Below are 17,342 nucleotides of genomic sequence, written 5' to 3'. Positions count from 1 at the left end.
TATTTACGCCCGAGGTAGAGCATGTTTCATATTATTCATCCTATGCCATAAGACAACTGGGAAGGTGTGATAATGTAAATTTCACAGAGTTCTCTTGGTATTTAATCATGGTTGCGTTCTCTTATATACTACCATGCACATGCTTAATGTTCAACGGAGATGTAGTAGCCTCCGTCTTCCCGGGGTCTCATGTAATATATATAAGGGCAACACATAACGCCTTTCTAGCTACTCCTCGAAATAAACTCAACTGTCTTTACCACGCTCTAATTACTTACTCCTATTGAATCCAGCATGTCAAACAAGACGAAATTGCCTGACGCGTCTGACATTGTGTCGCCTAAGAAACTTGCTCATGTGGTCCTACGGACAAATAACCTAAAGGCCATGGCACCTTTCTACGAGGTTTTTTTGGGCGTTCAAGCTACATTCAAGAACGATTATGCTTGCTTTGTTACGTATGATGAAGAACATCATCGTGTTGCTATCGTTCAACTACCAGACCTAGCCCAAAAGCTCCCAAAGTCTTGTGGCCTTGATGTAAGTGACTCCCATCCGTTTTCACATATCCATATCTGTTAATAGTTAATTCAGCATATTGCGTTTACGTTTCAAAATACCCATGATCTAGCACAAGCGTATACGCAGCGCAAGGCGCACGGCATTATCCCACTTTGGTGTGTGAATCACGGAATCACTATGAGCATGTATTATCGGGACCCAGATGGTAATGTGATTGAGACATTGGTCGATTCTTTCAGCGATCTTGAAAAACAAACTGCATTCATGAATTCCCCAGAGTTCCTGCAAAACCCAGTTGGTGTAGATTATGATCCTGAGAACCTAGTGAAGCGTCTAGCTGATGGGGAAGCGGAGGAAAGCATCTTGAAAATGCCTAATATTGGACCAAGAGGACAAGACACAGTGCCATTATTTTAGAAGAGTGGATCTGTACATAGGATACGTTATGTAAAGAACCAATATCTCAGGGTGTTTATGCTTGGCATCCATCTTCTATCGAGCAATGTAGTTTGAAGTATCTATCGCTTTATTTATAAGTAATGTCTCGCTTGTTCATATCATAAGTTATGAATCTTTTATTTATTCATGTGAAAAGCTAAGAATGGTGTTATCCTTTGTATTAAAGCAACATAGGTTTCCCCAGGGTGCCTTGTTAAGAAACAACCGAGGACCATTCCTAGTGTAAAGTCCCATGCAATGACTAACGACAAGTTTTTGTAGTCATTCGGTCTTGCACTATCTAAGAACATGCTACTAATTAAGACGTTGCACTCATTTTCTCCAAATAAGTCACTTATATCTCCTTCCCATAATCTCTCTGGGGACGGGACTCGGACATTGAGCATCCGCGGCGCGAGGTATTCAAAAGGCTTAAATTGAGGAAAATTGTTTATCAAGAGTGAGTTCAAGTGCACTTGGATCTTGAATAGAGCGAGAGCAAGCCTAAGTGTCTTAGCTTAATGTCATACATAGAATTTCACACAGCGCACCGTTGATATTGTTCTCGAGTTACCGGGTTCAAGTTCTCGGCATCAATTCTTTCCTGGTCGAAAACGCCAGTTCCATGAAACAGCTGACCAAGGTGCTTTCCATTAATCATAGATGATGGAAACGTATGTATCCCTCTATATACTGCTAGACCGAGCGAGATTGTGAAGGCTTGAAGGTCCGGCAAGTATTCTTGTCGAGGGGGTCTAGGTAAACCGTAGCCGTCTTTGACGTTGAACTATCGGTAGTATTAACTAAATAAACCATTCATAGGAAGTTTTAAAAAGAGGTTTTCTCACAAGATCCTTGTCAAGGCATCGAAGTATTGCATCGTGGAATATCCCGGCCTGGGATCTTGTTTCGGGCTCATCCACTGTCCACAGACCTACAGTCAAGACGGCCTGCATAACCTTTGGCGGCTGTGTCGTGTTTCGAAACGTCTGCTGATGTAAAATGGGCCAGTGTCCATGGAAATTGCGAAAGTACAGTTCCGTGAGCTGTTTTTGGTGTGGTGCCTCCAGAAGTAGTAGAGTTGGGCTCGTTGGCACATCCTGACTGCTCGCCCAAACGCCACACAGCTCATTATTGGGAGCCGTTGCTTTCAGACAATCACCAACCGCGTTTGTAAGACTTGATCCTAGGAAGTACTCAGGACGTGGTGTCAGTCTTGAACTGTTGCTGTGACTCAATACAATATGACGCTTTAGAAGATCCCTATATGAAAGTTGTTTACAACCATTAAAGACTAGTTGGAAATTTCTGGGCCAAGTATATTACCTGCGGTTGAACTTTGAGTGACAGAAATGGCACATGAACTGCCGGAGATTAGTATGGTCCCTCTGATGGCGTGAGAGATGCTCTTTTCTGAGATACGAGCGATTGCAGCTGGGATATTGGCACTGAAACCTTTTCATCGTAGAACCATAAGAGCCGTTCATGTGCTTCAAAGAGATTGTGAGAGGGGACCGGGACCTATACCAGAAAGAAATCGAATCCACTCATTTAGAATATTGTGGGTTAGTCATTGGAGAGATGTGGGATGGGGTGGCGGTGTGATCTGGGATGATGCGGGATACGGATCAAAGTGGAATGAGATATGACTTTACTAATCACAGTGCGATATCCTGACATCAATCAGCTACAAGTCAGGCCTCAGGAATTCAGGGGGGTTGGACATAAAAGCTGCAGTCTCGTTCCAATTGGAATATGTTTTGCTCTAAAGGAATAGGGAATTCTCATAGTAAACGCCAAGGCCCCTCTATTATTTTACCCTCGACAACCCATTCGGTATGAAGCTGAACGCATCAGAGCTGATCTCTCTGCTCTTAGCGAGTAGGTTTGCTTCTGCCCAACTGCCAGATCCCAATGCATACAGCTGCCCAGATGGATTTATTAAATCCAATGGCATTACCTATGGTATAATTGGATCAAATGCAAATGATGTCAGCTCGGTCATTGGAGACTGTGAGTAATAATCGTGATTCTGTATGCTTTCTTGCCTTGACTAATGCTTGAAGTTTTCAATGGGACTTTTCTGGGCGCTACATTTACGACCACTACCGGCGTTGATAATAGTCCTGGTGCCACGCGAACCGCCACTTTTGACTTTCCGGGCGCTGGAACTCTTACCGCCGAAGAAAAGGTATAACTCTTATAAATCACAATGATATGGTATACTCATGCTACAGTCAGTTACTCAGTTATACCAAGCTTCCTACAGGAGTTCTTAAGTGGCTTTTCAAGCTAGCAAACGGTATGCTCAGCACTCACTTGGCTCTACTCCAAAAATTTACCAACACAGACCTCAACTAAGCTCCCCTTTTATTTGCATCAGAATATGCTCCTGGAGAATTCTATGGCTATTGGATAGGACTCGAGTCATTGCCCATAAGCGACCATGAGACATCTATCAGCTGGGGTAGTGTGATTTGTTCCTCTAAACAGGTATTTGGTAAGTAATATTGATTGCCTGATATAGCGTGTACCTCGGCTTATTATGTCTCGAGACTTTGCTACCACGCATGAATTTGGTATTAACCAAACCATCCAAATCCTTCAAGATGAAGGTAAAATCACTGGCGTGAACCAATATCCGTTTTCTATAGGAGAACGGATTGGTTGATTAATCAGTAGTTGGCGTCAGTTCATGGCTAGGTTAGATCTGTGGAAAAGCTTACCTGCAGCAATTTTGTTGCGTAAGTTGCGGATACAAATTACTTCCGAAGCCATAAGCGAGGCCATGATGTCAACTACTAATCCTTAGGTAGCTGTTAGAGACAAAAAGTGGGCTTCTAACAGGCTACTAGGCACCTAGGTAGTATTAAGGGTTATTTTCCATGAGTGTTGATGTATGCTATATTTTGAGTAAAGTTATGCAGAAGAAAGCAATTACGTTTATACCTCCTAGTTGCTTCCAAAGTGCAAATGCAACTGTTTCAAATTCTGATTGTTAGCCAATTATCTCACTTGGCTGAACGAATGCTACGGATTGTATTCAACCCTACGGCGGATCTGGAGTTCAATGCAAATAAAGCGGTGTAGCTCGAGCGTACTCTGCCGCTCTGTACCTGTTGCTGGTGGACGAAGATTTTCCCATGGGGAGGGATATTGCGGTGTGCTGGGCATATGTGGCAGGTCTGTACATTGCTCGTTACCTCTCTGAACCTCAAGCTGACCGTAACGAATCCAATGCTCTTTTCATGCCATGAGAATCCAAGCTCGGTAGATATTCCAAGTATAGCTTGGGGACGCTCCAGGCACTCAACTATATGCGAGATATATCAGAGCGCGCCCTCTTCTTTGTAGAAACAGGGATCACCGGCCGGGGTAGTTATTATCTAAGAGCAATCTCCCCATTTCTTCCCTCCTGCCTATACAAATTAGTACTGACTGTACAAACAAAAGTGCGAGGCAACTTCCAAGCTGCATCTTGGCAGTCTTAGAGACTTGTGTTTAATTTGAAGTAACAGTGATCAATTTATCGACTCGTCACAAAATTCTCCAGCATTATAATCTATCAGCTTATTCTCAGCTCTTAATAAGTAGTCATTACGACGTAGGCCTTTTTGAGAGATAGGGGCGGAGAAAGAGATAGAGAAAGAGAAATTGTAGATATATACATATATACTTGTAGTAAGCATGTTAAGCATTCATGTATAAGATACATTCTGCTGTAGTCTTTCAGTTAAAATAGTAATCCGTCGCGCAGCTATAGGAGCCGATGCTGCAAAATGCATGCCCGTCGTCCTTATATCCAGTGAATGATTGAAAGCCATTAGATCCGCCTCTGTATAAGTATTAGTTCGCTGATTCCTTCTGGCCAGTAGTCTAATATCTCTTTTGCTTTTAGGGAGGAGAAGGAGGAGAACTCCGATCTGAGCATAGAGCATCAATGGATCAAAAACTTACGCGACTTGAGAATATAGCGGCGCCGTATAAGCCTCGTAGCTGATTTCCCATGTAAAGGTGACCCCGCTTGGGAATTTGCAACTAAATGGACCGCCCACACCTAATTGCGAAGGGTCGATTTTGCATACGTTATTGCTAGTAGGCAGCTGACAGGCGTTATCATTCGGACAATACTACAGAAAGAGCAAAGGCAGTCAGCACTCCAACAAAAACTTGGCAGTTCAAGACACAGGGAAAAGCAATATATACCACAGCTGCCGAAAAAGGTGGGATTGAGTTTGACCCTTCACCCGGCAGTGGGGTGCAATACACGATATGAATCGAGTCGGCTCGCTTTACAGGAGTGGTCGCGGTAAGACCTATGCTACCTGCTGGAGCGGCCACAACAGCACCAAGGATGGTGGCGTAGGAGAGAAGAGAAACAAGATGCATTGTTGAGAGAAAATATAAGGAGGAAGTAAACTTTTGTTGTGTTATTGAGATTGACTTTTTCGGAGAGCGGGTGGCATGATATTTATAGTATTGTAGAGCTCTAGTCTTTCACATATTTTCCATTAGTGAAAGCGATAACCAGTGATCAAACCAATGATATACCCAGAATAGTAATTCCCCAATCGTTTAGCTACGACAGACTGCAAACGAGGCTGACGCCGCTGTCTAAAACATAGGAGATACTATGAAGTGGGTAGATGAATTAAAACTGCTCGTCCTGCCATTTTCAGAAGTTACTAGGATGGTGTGGTTATTTAATAGTTAATAAGAATTCCTTCGTAAAATAACATCTACTGTTTAGCATAATAGCTCAGGATTGATATGCCTGCAATTTTCATTTTGCATTCGTGGTATTTTTCGTGGAATATATAGCGTACCACTTTAATCCCCGTCTTATGCCGAGTACTGAATCTCCGGGTAGAATCTGCGTAATATGCGAATATCTCAAACCATATAATTTTACTATTAAGTAAGATCTGTATTTGTAACTTGAAATTCCTTATTAAAACATCAGGTTAAAGGTTTTTTCCCAATGAACAAGGGTAAATAGTAATATACCATGAGCCAAGATATATTCTACTACTCGTTGATTGCGCTGTGAATCGGGGCCCCAAAAGTAAAGGTTCTTGATAGCCTCCTTCCATATTTGGCCGTAATCATTCACTGTAGCTTATTACCAGACTCATTAACCTTCCTGTTTAGGAATTTACGATAAAAGACTATATTTGTGATCTAAGTTGCTCTAGTTACGAAACAGTTTCAACATGCATATGACCGAAGACTCTTGTGATAGCGCACAACATGCGTGCCTGCATATCTAAACGCTGTAACCTTTTGCCTTAGAGATGTTTGTATAACAAGGCCCCTGCCTATCCAGCAAAGCGGATGTAACATATGTAGATTGATATTCGTCGTATAGCCCCGTGTTCGTTATTCTCTTGCATGCTAGAAATACTAGTTCGCCTTCTCTACTCATCAGATTGCCTGCCCAATGGGTTTCTCTGCCTTGGAACTTTGAGAAAATGTAATCATCGCTCAATACACTGATTTGGGATTTGTCATGTAAAGTGTTTCTACACACACCTGTCGCCTATCGAATTACATAATGAAGATACTGAAGGCAATTTTCGAATCGAGACTAGTATCCATCGAGGACTCTGAAAGTGCGTTCAAAATGGTAGGTATTGGGTTTGGGAATCTTTCATATGTAATATGATCCGAGATATAACGTTTTAGCAGCTTTCTTCATCACGGCAAGTACCGTAACCCAAGAGACTTTATCGCGGAGGAAAGCAGCCAGAAATCTCGCGTCATGAGTCGTCGATGAATACCACCATCGATGGATTGATATGGCGCTCAAGATTAAGTTCGGGTTATGCAGAATCAAGAACATCAATGGTTTGACATACTGAGGTATAGCGGTGCTTCGGAGATAGTCACCGTCATCGCTTATGGCTGACACCAATACGGCACAGCAAGCTGCTCACCGAACACCTTGAGGTCCATTTTGAGATGCGGCGCTTTGTTGCAAAATCCTCCACTAACTTTCACATGGAAACTCCAACGATAATGCACTTCTTCCATTAATTCTTGATCTACGAGCCCAAAGCGTATCAGAAAACATCAACATCATTCACCTTGGGACTAAGATTGGCCCAGGCCATTTCACCAATCTATCTACTAACTTTTCCAGCTTCGGCAATCTACTTGGTTCAAATAATGGATATGATTTTCCGCATGCTTTGATTGAGAATGGAATGAGAGCCTGATACATGCACACAGCCATGTTAGCGGAAAAACGTCGCCAATATACTTCAGCAAGATGCAACAGTTCTCATGCTTAACAATAAATTATCGGAAAAAAAGAAGAGAAAAATAAATACAAAAATGATGTCTATAAGCCAGCAACAGCTCGGTACACCACTTCGCCCAGGTTCTCAGCCGGCACCCCGTATTTACTTAGATCTACAGCTTTGTCTTCATAGTTTGAGCCATCCATACCCTGGAAGAACATAACAAACAGTCTAGTCCACTCCGCAAAACCATCACCAGCCTTGATCTTGGGATCACATTCTCGAATAATCTCTGTCGCATCCTTCTCCGTGATGTTCCAGTCTGCATCCGTTGTCCCCGTGGCATTCTTAATAGCGCCAAAAATCTCCTTCTGTGAGAGCTCGAAAGAGGAAATGTAAAAGGACATGTTCTTGTACTGTTCCAACTCGGCCTCTGGCAGGCTGAGAAGAGCAGCAACGCCCTCGCCAGTCCGTGCAAGCGTTGTTGTCGAGATCTTGGCATCCGCTCCACGAAAAAGGTCTGCCTTTCGACCCTTCACATCAAATCCCCATAACCCGATCTGGATGTTCAGATCAAGCCAAAAGTTCGAAATGACAGCAATCCAGCTGCTCGTCCCTGATTTCTCAATCAAGTTGCGCCTTGTGACCTTTGGTCCCATCATGGAGTGCTCGCCAACAATTTTGGGCGAATCAACGCCAAACTCGGTCGGCAGGATATAGGGGACACCAGCCTCTATGGCGGCCTTGATAAAGAGGTCGCCAAGATCCATGTTAGGAATGGGGACAATGATGATGAGAACATCTTGACCCCTGAGAGTCTCCACGAGGAACGACTCGTCTGTAAAGGACCCCTTCTTGACGATCACTTCAGGTGGGAATTCAGCCGTAGACTCTGCCCGTTGAACTGCAGTGATGGCGTGAACACCCTTTGACAGTAAAGCTTTGAGAGTCGGCTTGCCCAAGTTGCCACCGGCGCCGACAATTGCAATCTTGCGTCCCGCTGCCATATTGGTGATGAGGTAGGTTGTTGGTGATAGATGTTGTCGAGACAGTCAAAGCACGTAATGAATATATAGATGTGATTAAATAGTGAAAGCTGGAGTTGGAATTGACTGATGCAAATAGTGGTCTGCCTCGTTAGTTTATATACTTACTGATTAGCTTTGGCTTAGCAGAACTATCGACTGAGGACGAGCAGCTGTTGCTTTGCAATCAACTTCATGCTGCGCCAGTAAGCTCTAAGTCAACTTTTGCGCTTTATCAGCGACATGAAATGACATCAGTTTGTTTAGAGCCGAGTTCTTCGGCGTTGGCGAAGCTGCAAAAGTCTCGAATGTCGGGCGGCTGGAGGAGTGGGCTTGACTTTAGCTCTACCTAACTATGTAATCAGTTGATCCTGGTCCGCCGCACTAAGTGATCCTGGTCCGCACGCTAGTCCTGGGCATCCAGACGGAAGTACTGCACCAAAGGGAACCAAAATTACGGCTCTCCAGCGCTTCGTCAATGCCAGAATGTATTTACTTCAAACAAACGACATGATTTGTCTGTTACTAATAGAGCTTATGATGTCACCTAAAATGTAAAAGTCTGACGACTAACTCCATAGACCCTGGTCCGCGTGGGTGTTCACTTATTCTTCTCGCCAGATGACCTCACGGCCCTCAACTGCCACCGCAGCGCCGCCTAAGCAAATAATGTGCAAGTGATATGTAATACTCTCCCACTAACTGACATCTATAAAAACTGCCATGCCCTGAGACTGATGAAAAGTTCACAAATCTCTAACCTCGCTCACACATTCCTGTCTGAATCCATTCTAAACTCAAACTGCACCCCGATACAACCCCGTACACATCGCCGGCAAGATGTCGTTTGTATTTACTCATCGTAATCCGGACATGCAACTGGAGAAGAAGCGCACAGCTCTCGTGTTTGCAGACCTTCAGAACGAATTCCTTGAACCATTTGGCAGCTATTACCCTCTTATCGCGGACAAGTTGAAAGAACTCAACGTATACGACAATATTGAGAGACTGCTTAAGACCGCACAAGAGAACGATATCTTTGTGGCACACTCACCACACTACTACTATCCTACTGACCTGCAGTGGGTCGCTCCGCTCCAGGCCATTTCTGACTATCTTGTCCAAGTTCCCAATGGCTTCGTCGTCCGCAAGGATCCCGTCAGCCTAGATGGGTTTGTTGGCTCGGGCGCTGACTACCCGGAGCGACTGAAGAAATACCTCATGGACGGCAAGATGATCAATACATCTCCTCACAAAGGCTTATCATGCCAGTCAAACGATCTAGTTAAGCAACTGCGTCTGCGACGAGTTGAGAAGCTCATCGTTGCCGGGCCTGTCGGAAACTTATGCCTGGAGAATCACGTCCGTGATTTGGTTGAGGCTGGCTTCGAAGTAGTCGTGGTTCGAGATGCCATCGCTGGCGGTATCAATGACGAGGGTGATGGCTATTCTGCTGCTATGGTCAACTACCGCTTCACTACTAACGGCATCTGGACTACGGACGAAGCCGTCGAGAAGATGAAGGAAGTCGCGGCGGATAATTGATGAAGTGTATAATTTGGGTGCTAATATCTTCATTACTGGTGAAGGGTGAAATAGAGAGGATAGGGAGTTCATAGATTGAACATGATGAGACGATTTAATATATATGCGTGTCCCATTACTGAGACATACGACCATTGACGTGCGATCTTATCATCATCATTATATAATCCTAAAAAAATTATCCTCTGCACCGCTTGCACTTGTGCGTGTCGCCCGCTATCATTAGGTCGGCTTCGTCCTGAAGTTTGTAAGCTATCGCTACATAGTATCAATGCCATCTACCATGATATCTGTCAGTCAGCTTCACCCGTCTGGGATTCTTGACAGTGGCGATACTCGACAGCCTCTTGTTAGCCTGAAGCTGCAACCTCGAAGACGCATCCCTTTGATTGCGATAAGGTGCCACCTAAGTACTCTTCAAAGCTACAGCCAACCAAAGTGTCCAAAGTTAAAGTATTCTCGCCTTAGTATAGAAGAAACGTGGGTACGGTACTTAGGTGGCACCTTATCGCACTCCAAGGGATGAACAGTTAGCTTCCAAAAATGGGGCGCCACCTTACCACAAAATATCGCTTTACTTAAATGAGTAACTGAATATGGCAGCAGTATACCTGATAGGGAGTAAGAAGCGACTTCTCATTGTTGCAGATGGGGAGGAAGGCGGCGTAAGTACTAGCAGCGAGGTTCAGAGATATAGATCGCACGGGAAAGACAGTGCACCATGCCTTTGGGTGGCATGGTACCAGACCTCAATAGGTTTTCACAGGTACGGAGAGCTTGATCCAGGTCCGCAGTAACGATAGCTGCTACCCTGTAAAATGTGCGCGAGATCGAATTTCGAACTACCTAGTACCTCACCTCATATCAGTAACAATGCCAAGGCAGCTTCGGATTAATCTAAGTTTTTCCCCATATTTGCCGTTCTCTTTCGGACAGATATCTACGATCAACAGGGGTCAGATACTGTGCCTTATTAAAGAATGTTGGCGGAGGAAATCGCTAGCCATTATCCGCTCTAATAAGGCACTCGGTAACTTCGGGTTGCCAGCTGCGAATGCCCCCATTCCTCTCCCTCTTCCTCCTCGGGTAAAAATACTCCAAGGTTTTGTAGCTTTTAGCGGTGTCATATATAGTGATTGGATTTGTTGGTATGCTTGTCTTCTATGTAATTTTACACATTAATTATAATCCATTATTCAGTAATTAATTTTGCCGATTTATTGTCCAAGGTTTTTTTTCTACCTTTGGTTGTGTTAACAGATATACAAGTACAAGTTTTATATGTCTGACCAATGTACCTACTTATTTTCGTTTGGTATCAGTCACATAACCTCGCAAAATTCGTCGGTGGATCATTCTTTTTATGGTGACATGCTGAAATGTGGGAGTTAGCCAATTACTCACCCTAGCGAAAACAGGGTTTCATTCTAGGGAGATCCATCGACGAATTTTGCGAGGTGAGGCGGTATTTGGGTTCGCCCCGTATCACTTGGTATAGAGACACCTCAGTAGGGTGTGGCGGGACATTAAGCTATACCAAAAGTTCCAACAGGGTTCCAAGGTGCCCGCTAGAATTTAGAACCCCCCATTTCTGCAGTATACAAGTTGGTTGCCTACATGTACATATGCGCTTCAGTCCCCTTATTGTTATCTTTATTGTAGATCCATCTTTTTTTATATGAAGCCTATGTGAATGTAGTTGCCGTACCCTACGACATACTAAAGTTCAGCAGAGTGATCAGGGCGTGAGAATTGCCTATATTCTGATGCTAAGTTGAAACTAAGCATGGATGGGCCACCTGGCAAGCGGGATGGCGAGTCTTCAGGAAAAGCCGCAGATGCTGATACAACCTATCCGCCGGTCGCTGGACGCGAGGTTCTGAAATCGCGCCGCGATCGCAATGAAGAAACCAATAACGGCGCTCTCTCGCTGTCGAAATCACCTCATCACGAATCAACTCTTGCCGGCCTGAAATTAGATGAGGCGCAGATCATCAAGGCTCAGCTTGACTCACCCAATGTCGGCGTAAAGTATTTAATGCTTTATCGTTATGCAGACGTTTGGGATTGCCTCATTATCACCATCAGTGCTGTTTGCGCTATTGCTGCTGGTGCTATACTTCCTCTATTATCTGTATGTAGAATACTAAAGTGATTCCGACCTTCATCTCTCTCTCTCTTTGTGTGTGTTTACTGACCTGATATTAATTGCGCAGATTTTGTTTGGGCAATTAACATCAGCATTCCAGAGTATATCTCTTAATGATATAGCATATCATGATTTTGAGGCGCAATTAAATAAGAATGTTCTATACTTTGTCTACATCGGCGTTGCCGAATTCGCAACAGTCTACGTCTCGACTGTAGGTTTTATATACACCGGGGAGCATATCACTCAAAAAATTCGGCAAGAATATCTCAAAGCTATTCTTCGTCAGAATATCGCCTATTTCGATAATCTTGGAGCTGGTGAGATTACCACACGCATAACCGCCGACACCAATCTCATCCAAGATGGCATATCTCAAAAGATCGGCCTTACTCTCACAGCAATTGCCACATTTATTACTGCATTCATCATTGCCTACGTTAAATATTGGAAACTGGCCCTCATCTGTACATCAACAATTGTATGCTTGCTACTGATCATGAGTGGAGGTTCCCATTTCATTATTCATTTCAGTAAGCTGTCATTTCAAAGCCTTGCCAACGGCAGCACTGTTGCCGAAGAAGTCATAAGCTCTATCCGAACGACCACCGCGTTTGGAACCCAAGATAGGCTCGCACGGCAGTATGATTCGCATTTAATAGCAGCTGAGAGATCCGGTATCAAAATGCAGATCATCCAAGCGATCATGATAGGCTCTCTTTACGCTATCATGTTCTGGAACTATGGTCTTGGATTTTGGCAAGGATCGCGCTTTCTAGTCAGTGGGGAGGCTGACGTTGGTCAGATCTTGACCATCCTGATGGCTATTCTCACCGGTTCTTACTCACTAGGAAATGTCGCTCCGAACAGCCAAGCTTTCAATAGCGCTGTGGCTGCCGCAGCCAAGATATACGGCACTATTGATCGCCAATCGCCTCTTGATCCGGCGGCTGAAGATGGAGAAACGCTCCAACATGTTGAGGGTACCATTGAACTACGGAACGTAAAACACAGATATCCTTCTCGACCTGATATCCTTGTGATGGATGACATAAGTGTACTCATTCCAGCTGGTCGTACAACTGCACTTGTGGGACCTTCTGGCTCTGGGAAGAGCACTACTATCGGGCTGGTTGAACGATTTTACAATCCTGTAGGCGGGGAGATCCTCCTGGATGGGCATAATATACAGTCCTTAAACCTTCGGTGGCTTCGTAACCAAATCTCGCTCGTTGGACAAGAGCCTGTCCTTTTTTCTGGCACAATTTTTGAAAATATAAAGTTTGGTCTGACCGGCACTCCATTTGAGAACGAGCCTGAAGAAGCGAAACAAAATCGGATTGAAGAAGCAGCGAAAATGGCCAACGCACATAAATTTATTACTTCTCTGCCAGATGGGTATAACACGAATGTTGGGGAACGAGGCTTCTTGCTGTCAGGTGGCCAAAAACAGCGAATTGCTATTGCTCGTGCAATCGTTGGTGATCCGAAGATTCTGTTACTGGATGAAGCCACGTCAGCGCTAGACACCAAATCTGAAGAAATCGTACAAGCTGCTCTTGACAAAGCTGCCGAGGGGCGCACTACTATCACAATTGCACATCGACTATCCACCATTAAAACGGCCGATAATATTGTCGTCGTAGTTGGTGGTAAGGTTGCGGAACAAGGGACTCATGAAGATCTACTCTGCGCAAAAGGCGAATATTTCAACCTCGTGGAAGCCCAGAAATCTGGTAACCTTAAAGAAGCAGAACACAAGAAAAAAGAGTTTGTGGAAGAAGAAGAAGAAGCTACGCAATCTGGTATTTCTATAGATAATATTTACAGGGTCCCAACATCTCGAAGCGGAGTATCCGAGATGACGACAGACAACGAAAAGTCAATGGCAACACCCAGGCATCAAAATTTGGCTGATGAATCGACCGTCTCTCAGACTAAAAAGACGACTGAGACTGAAAATCATCTATTACCGTGGAGTTTGATCAAGTTCACCGCGTCTTTTAATCGGCCTGAGCTCATATTCATGATCGTTGGCCTTGCCTTTGCAATTTTGGCTGGCTGCGGCCAGCCCTCTCAGGCAGTCATCTATTCCAAGGCGATCAATACACTAGCACTACCACCGCCCCTTTACGAAAAACTCAGGCGGGATGCCAATTTTTGGTCTCTCATGTTATTTATTCTCGGTATTGCCCAATTTGTCCTCTTTTCTATACAAGGCGTTTGTTTTGGAATCAGCTCAGAAAAGTTACTTCGCCGCGCTAGGAGCAAAACTTTCAGGGTTATACTACGACAAGACACTGCTTTTTTTGACGAACATACTACTGGTGCTCTGACATCCTTTCTCTCCACCGAGACCAAATACCTGTCAGGTATCAGTGGAGTAGTACTAGGCACTATTCTAATGGTGTCGACGACGCTGACGGCATCAATGGTTGTTGCCTTGGCCATTGGATGGAAACTGGCTTTAGTATGTATCTCCATCGTGCCTGTACTCTTGTTTTGTGGCTTTTACAGGGTCTCGATTCTTGCTCGATTCCAAGCCCAGTCCAAGAAGGCCTACGAAAGGTCCGCCAGCTACGCTTGTGAGGCAACCTCGGCCATCCGCACAGTGGCTTCACTCTCTCGTGAAGACGATGTTTTCGCCACCTACAAAGCCCAGCTAGATGATCAAGCACGAGCTCATTTTTTCTCCGTGCTGAAGTCCTCGGTCTTTTATGCGTTATCACAAGCACTTACCTTTTTTTGCATGGCCTTGGGATTCTGGTATGGTGGCACATTGCTCGGCAAGCACGAGTATACCATTTTCCAATTTTTCGTCTGCTTCAGCGAAGTCATATATGGTGCTCAAGCAGCAGGCTCAGTCTTCTCCAACGCTCCAGATATCGGAAAAGCCAAGAATGCAGCTGCTGAGCTGAAAAGTCTCTTCAGCCGCAAACCCTCGATTGACGTATGGTCAAAGGAAGGTAATAACATCGATAAAGTTGCAGGATCTATTGAATTTCGCAACGTGCACTTCAGATATCCTACACGTCCCACACAGCCCGTGCTTTCTAGTCTTAGCTTCACGGTCAAACCTGGGCAGTTTGTGGCTTTGGTCGGCGCCAGTGGATGTGGGAAGAGTACAACGATTGCGCTGCTTGAGCGCTTCTACGATGCACTTTCGGGTTGTATATATGTCGACGGCAAGGATATTTCACAGCTCAATGTCAATTCTTATCGAAGTCATCTTGCTCTCGTGAGTCAAGAGCCAACGCTTTATCAAGGAACCATTCGCAGCAATATTCTCCTCGGCAGCAACGATTTGAGCGTGACGGAGGAGCAGGTGATTAAGGTTTGTAAAATGGCCAACATATATGACTTTATTCTTTCGCTCCCGTACGTATTCCCCGCGACCCAGCCACTCTTCTTTCCCAATCGTAATTTTGCTTTTGTTGACTAGCATTACAGTGAGGGCTTGGACACACTGGTTGGTAACAAGGGTGCCATGTTATCCGGTGGACAGAAACAACGTGTTGCCATTGCCCGGGCGCTTCTTCGAAATCCAAAAATCCTTTTACTTGATGAAGCAACCTCGGCTCTTGACTCGGAGTCAGAGCGAGTGGTCCAAGCAGCTTTGGATACTGCGATGCGGGGCCGCACAACCATCGCAGTGGCTCATCGTCTCAGTACGATTCAAAATGCCGACGTCATTTACGTATTCGATCAAGGCCGTGTTGTAGAAAGTGGAACTCATCATCAGCTAATGAAACAGAAGGGTCGTTACCATGAGCTGGTGTATCTACAAAGCATCGAAGACTCAGCATAGGAGTGTCTTATTTAGCGTTTGCTGTAATATTTTCATGGCTCAAATATAATACCATATGTCAATCGCCTAACAAGTATGTCAATTAACACGTTGTTTAAATCCATTATGATGTCTTGCAGCCCGACTCAAGACGGACAATACTCAAGCACGTTCTCTTATTCTGACGCCTGCGCTTTAAGGCGGCTTAGCTTAAATAAAGTTAAGGTATATATCAGGTACTTAATGAGTAGCAGGTGTGTGCACGTGTACCATTGCGTACTCTTAAACAACAAGAGACAACCAGCAGTATTGTCTACATTTTTAACCAACACGCCCCATTTCCCTATTTGCTCGTAGACTTTTTCCAACAGCATCCTGTACAATTTTTGGAAAGCTGTTTTCCGCGAGGTAGTTAATGGCCTTCTCCGTGCTTCCCCCTGGAACGCAAACATCTTTTCGTAATGTATGTATAGACCTATCTGTTTCCTGCGATAGCAACCCGGAGCCCACGCAAGACTGCACGATCAAACTGCGGGCAATATCTGTCGGTAAACCATGGGATTCTGCAGCAGCAATCATGGACTCGATAAGATAATAAAAATGTGCCGGGGCGGAACTGACAAGAGTTAGTACAGAATATATATAGAATAGCTATTTGCAAAACGTGTAGGCTCGTTTCTGTTCCATTTGTGCACTTCATGACCTTTGCATATTTGGCATGTTTTGCATCTATCCATAAAGCAATAGAATGAAAAGGTTATGCAACATACCCGGATATTGCTGCAACTACATCGAGTAGGGATTCCTGAGGAAGGACGCTGATTGCTGGTGATACCTCGCGAAAAACGGCGGCGACAAGCTCTATCCGTGAGAGTGCTCTGTCGCTTGGAAATAAAGCCGTAGCTCCTTGACGACACATAACAGGAGTATTAGGCATTGATCTTACAATTGGAGTTTCTTCGGGAAGCCAGCTCTGGAGCTGGGCTACTGAAATTCCAGGACACATTGTGACCACAGTTGGCCGTGATGTTACATCTAGAGATTTAATGATTCCAGCCAACTCTAGGCAGACCTTTGGCACATCTATTGGAAGAGTACAAATAAGAACAACATGAGAGTCGGATTGTTGTGAGGTGACCGTACTCCAAATGGTCGAGTCCAGATTATTATGCGTAACATTAGCAAGGGGAAACTTCGCTTTCAGTTCGTCAATCTGCTCCTGTCGGCGAGCTGTAACTGAGATTTTGCACCCATCTCTCCAGCTACTATTTGTCGAATAAATGCCACTTATGAGGGCCTGTGCAAGACATCCGCCTCCTATGAATGTGAGTTGATCAGGCGTTGACTTTCCAGGTTCCATAGCTTCCAAATTGGGCCGTGTTGAAGTCTCATCCGGAGACTATTTGGATGTATTAGGCGCAAAATAGTTGAACAAAGTAATATTAAGAATCTTCAAGATAATCTCAATGGTAATATTCAGTAATGTGTGCTGACTTGATATCAAGACAAATGATTTGTAAATGAATACCCACTTTTTGGTGCTTATAGCTGTGCGTGATATACTCAATGCCACTGATGTTGCGTATTGCAGCTTCCTCATCTTTACTTCAACAAAAGAGAGATACACTAAAAAA

The 17,342-nt window shown here is 44.5% G+C and overlaps 6 protein-coding genes across 6 annotated transcripts; 4 read left to right on the top strand and 2 right to left on the bottom strand.

Annotated features, from left to right (window-relative positions):
• Positions 1-294: 294 nt before the first annotated feature.
• Positions 295-939, top strand: V8C40DRAFT_262883 (Glyoxalase/Bleomycin resistance protein/Dihydroxybiphenyl dioxygenase; the record flags this gene model as incomplete). Its single annotated transcript, XM_083219403.1, has 2 exons — positions 295-540; positions 595-939. The coding sequence occupies 2 exons, from the start codon at positions 295-297 to the stop codon at positions 937-939; spliced, it is 591 nt and encodes a 196-aa protein (XP_083075932.1).
• Positions 940-2,798: 1,859 nt separating this feature from the next.
• V8C40DRAFT_262882 (uncharacterized protein) lies at positions 2,799-3,321 on the top strand (the record flags this gene model as incomplete). The annotated part of the gene is made up of 3 exons (XM_083219402.1): positions 2,799-2,973; positions 3,027-3,151; positions 3,202-3,321. 3 exons carry the CDS (start codon positions 2,799-2,801, stop codon positions 3,319-3,321), a joined length of 420 nt encoding a protein of 139 aa, XP_083075931.1.
• A 3,913-nt stretch (positions 3,322-7,234) lies between these two features.
• Positions 7,235-8,521, bottom strand: V8C40DRAFT_236773 (NAD(P)-binding protein). The gene has a single exon (XM_083214115.1). The coding sequence runs from the start codon at positions 8,207-8,209 to the stop codon at positions 7,304-7,306; it is 906 nt and encodes a 301-aa protein (XP_083075930.1). The 5' UTR covers positions 8,210-8,521; the 3' UTR covers positions 7,235-7,303.
• A 453-nt stretch (positions 8,522-8,974) lies between these two features.
• Positions 8,975-9,863, top strand: V8C40DRAFT_156446 (Isochorismatase-like protein). The gene has a single exon (XM_083211385.1). It carries the CDS (start codon positions 9,068-9,070, stop codon positions 9,770-9,772), a length of 705 nt encoding a protein of 234 aa, XP_083075929.1. The 5' UTR covers positions 8,975-9,067; the 3' UTR covers positions 9,773-9,863.
• Positions 9,864-11,450: 1,587 nt separating this feature from the next.
• Positions 11,451-15,875, top strand: V8C40DRAFT_236770 (ABC transporter B family protein). Its single transcript, XM_083214114.1, has 3 exons — positions 11,451-11,906; positions 11,989-15,299; positions 15,372-15,875. Exons 1-3 carry the CDS (start codon positions 11,559-11,561, stop codon positions 15,727-15,729), a joined length of 4,017 nt encoding a protein of 1,338 aa, XP_083075928.1. The 5' UTR covers positions 11,451-11,558; the 3' UTR covers positions 15,730-15,875.
• V8C40DRAFT_156438 (pyrroline-5-carboxylate reductase family protein) lies at positions 15,863-17,314 on the bottom strand. The gene is made up of 2 exons (XM_083211384.1): positions 16,479-17,314; positions 15,863-16,324 (listed from the first exon to the last, which is right to left on the bottom strand). The coding sequence occupies exons 1-2, from the start codon at positions 17,066-17,068 to the stop codon at positions 16,030-16,032; spliced, it is 885 nt and encodes a 294-aa protein (XP_083075927.1). The 5' UTR covers positions 17,069-17,314; the 3' UTR covers positions 15,863-16,029.
• Between the last annotated feature and the right edge of the window lie 28 nt (positions 17,315-17,342).

This window comes from Trichoderma camerunense (genome assembly GCF_050948025.1).
Source record: "Trichoderma camerunense strain CBS 138272 chromosome Unknown V8C40scaffold_4, whole genome shotgun sequence".
Taxonomy (NCBI): domain Eukaryota; kingdom Fungi; phylum Ascomycota; class Sordariomycetes; order Hypocreales; family Hypocreaceae; genus Trichoderma; species Trichoderma camerunense.
This window is presented reverse-complemented; position numbering and strand designations above follow the sequence as displayed.

Bases quoted from the DNA above. Each gene is read 5' to 3' on its own strand.
- V8C40DRAFT_236770 (XM_083214114.1), top strand. From the start codon at position 11,559: ATGGATGGGCCACCTGGCAAGCGGGATGGCGAGTCTTCAGGAAAAGCC. The intron at 11,907-11,988 runs GTATGTAGAATA...TTAATTGCGCAG, and splicing joins CTATACTTCCTCTATTATCT to ATTTTGTTTGGGCAATTAAC. The intron at 15,300-15,371 runs GTACGTATTCCC...CTAGCATTACAG, and splicing joins GACTTTATTCTTTCGCTCCC to TGAGGGCTTGGACACACTGG.
- V8C40DRAFT_236773 (XM_083214115.1), bottom strand. From the start codon at position 8,209: ATGGCAGCGGGACGCAAGATTGCAATTGTCGGCGCCGGTGGCAACTTG.
- V8C40DRAFT_156446 (XM_083211385.1), top strand. From the start codon at position 9,068: ATGTCGTTTGTATTTACTCATCGTAATCCGGACATGCAACTGGAGAAG.
- V8C40DRAFT_156438 (XM_083211384.1), bottom strand. From the start codon at position 17,068: ATGGAACCTGGAAAGTCAACGCCTGATCAACTCACATTCATAGGAGGC. The intron at 16,325-16,478 runs GTATGTTGCATA...AACTCTTGTCAG, and splicing joins GTAGTTGCAGCAATATCCGG to TTCCGCCCCGGCACATTTTT.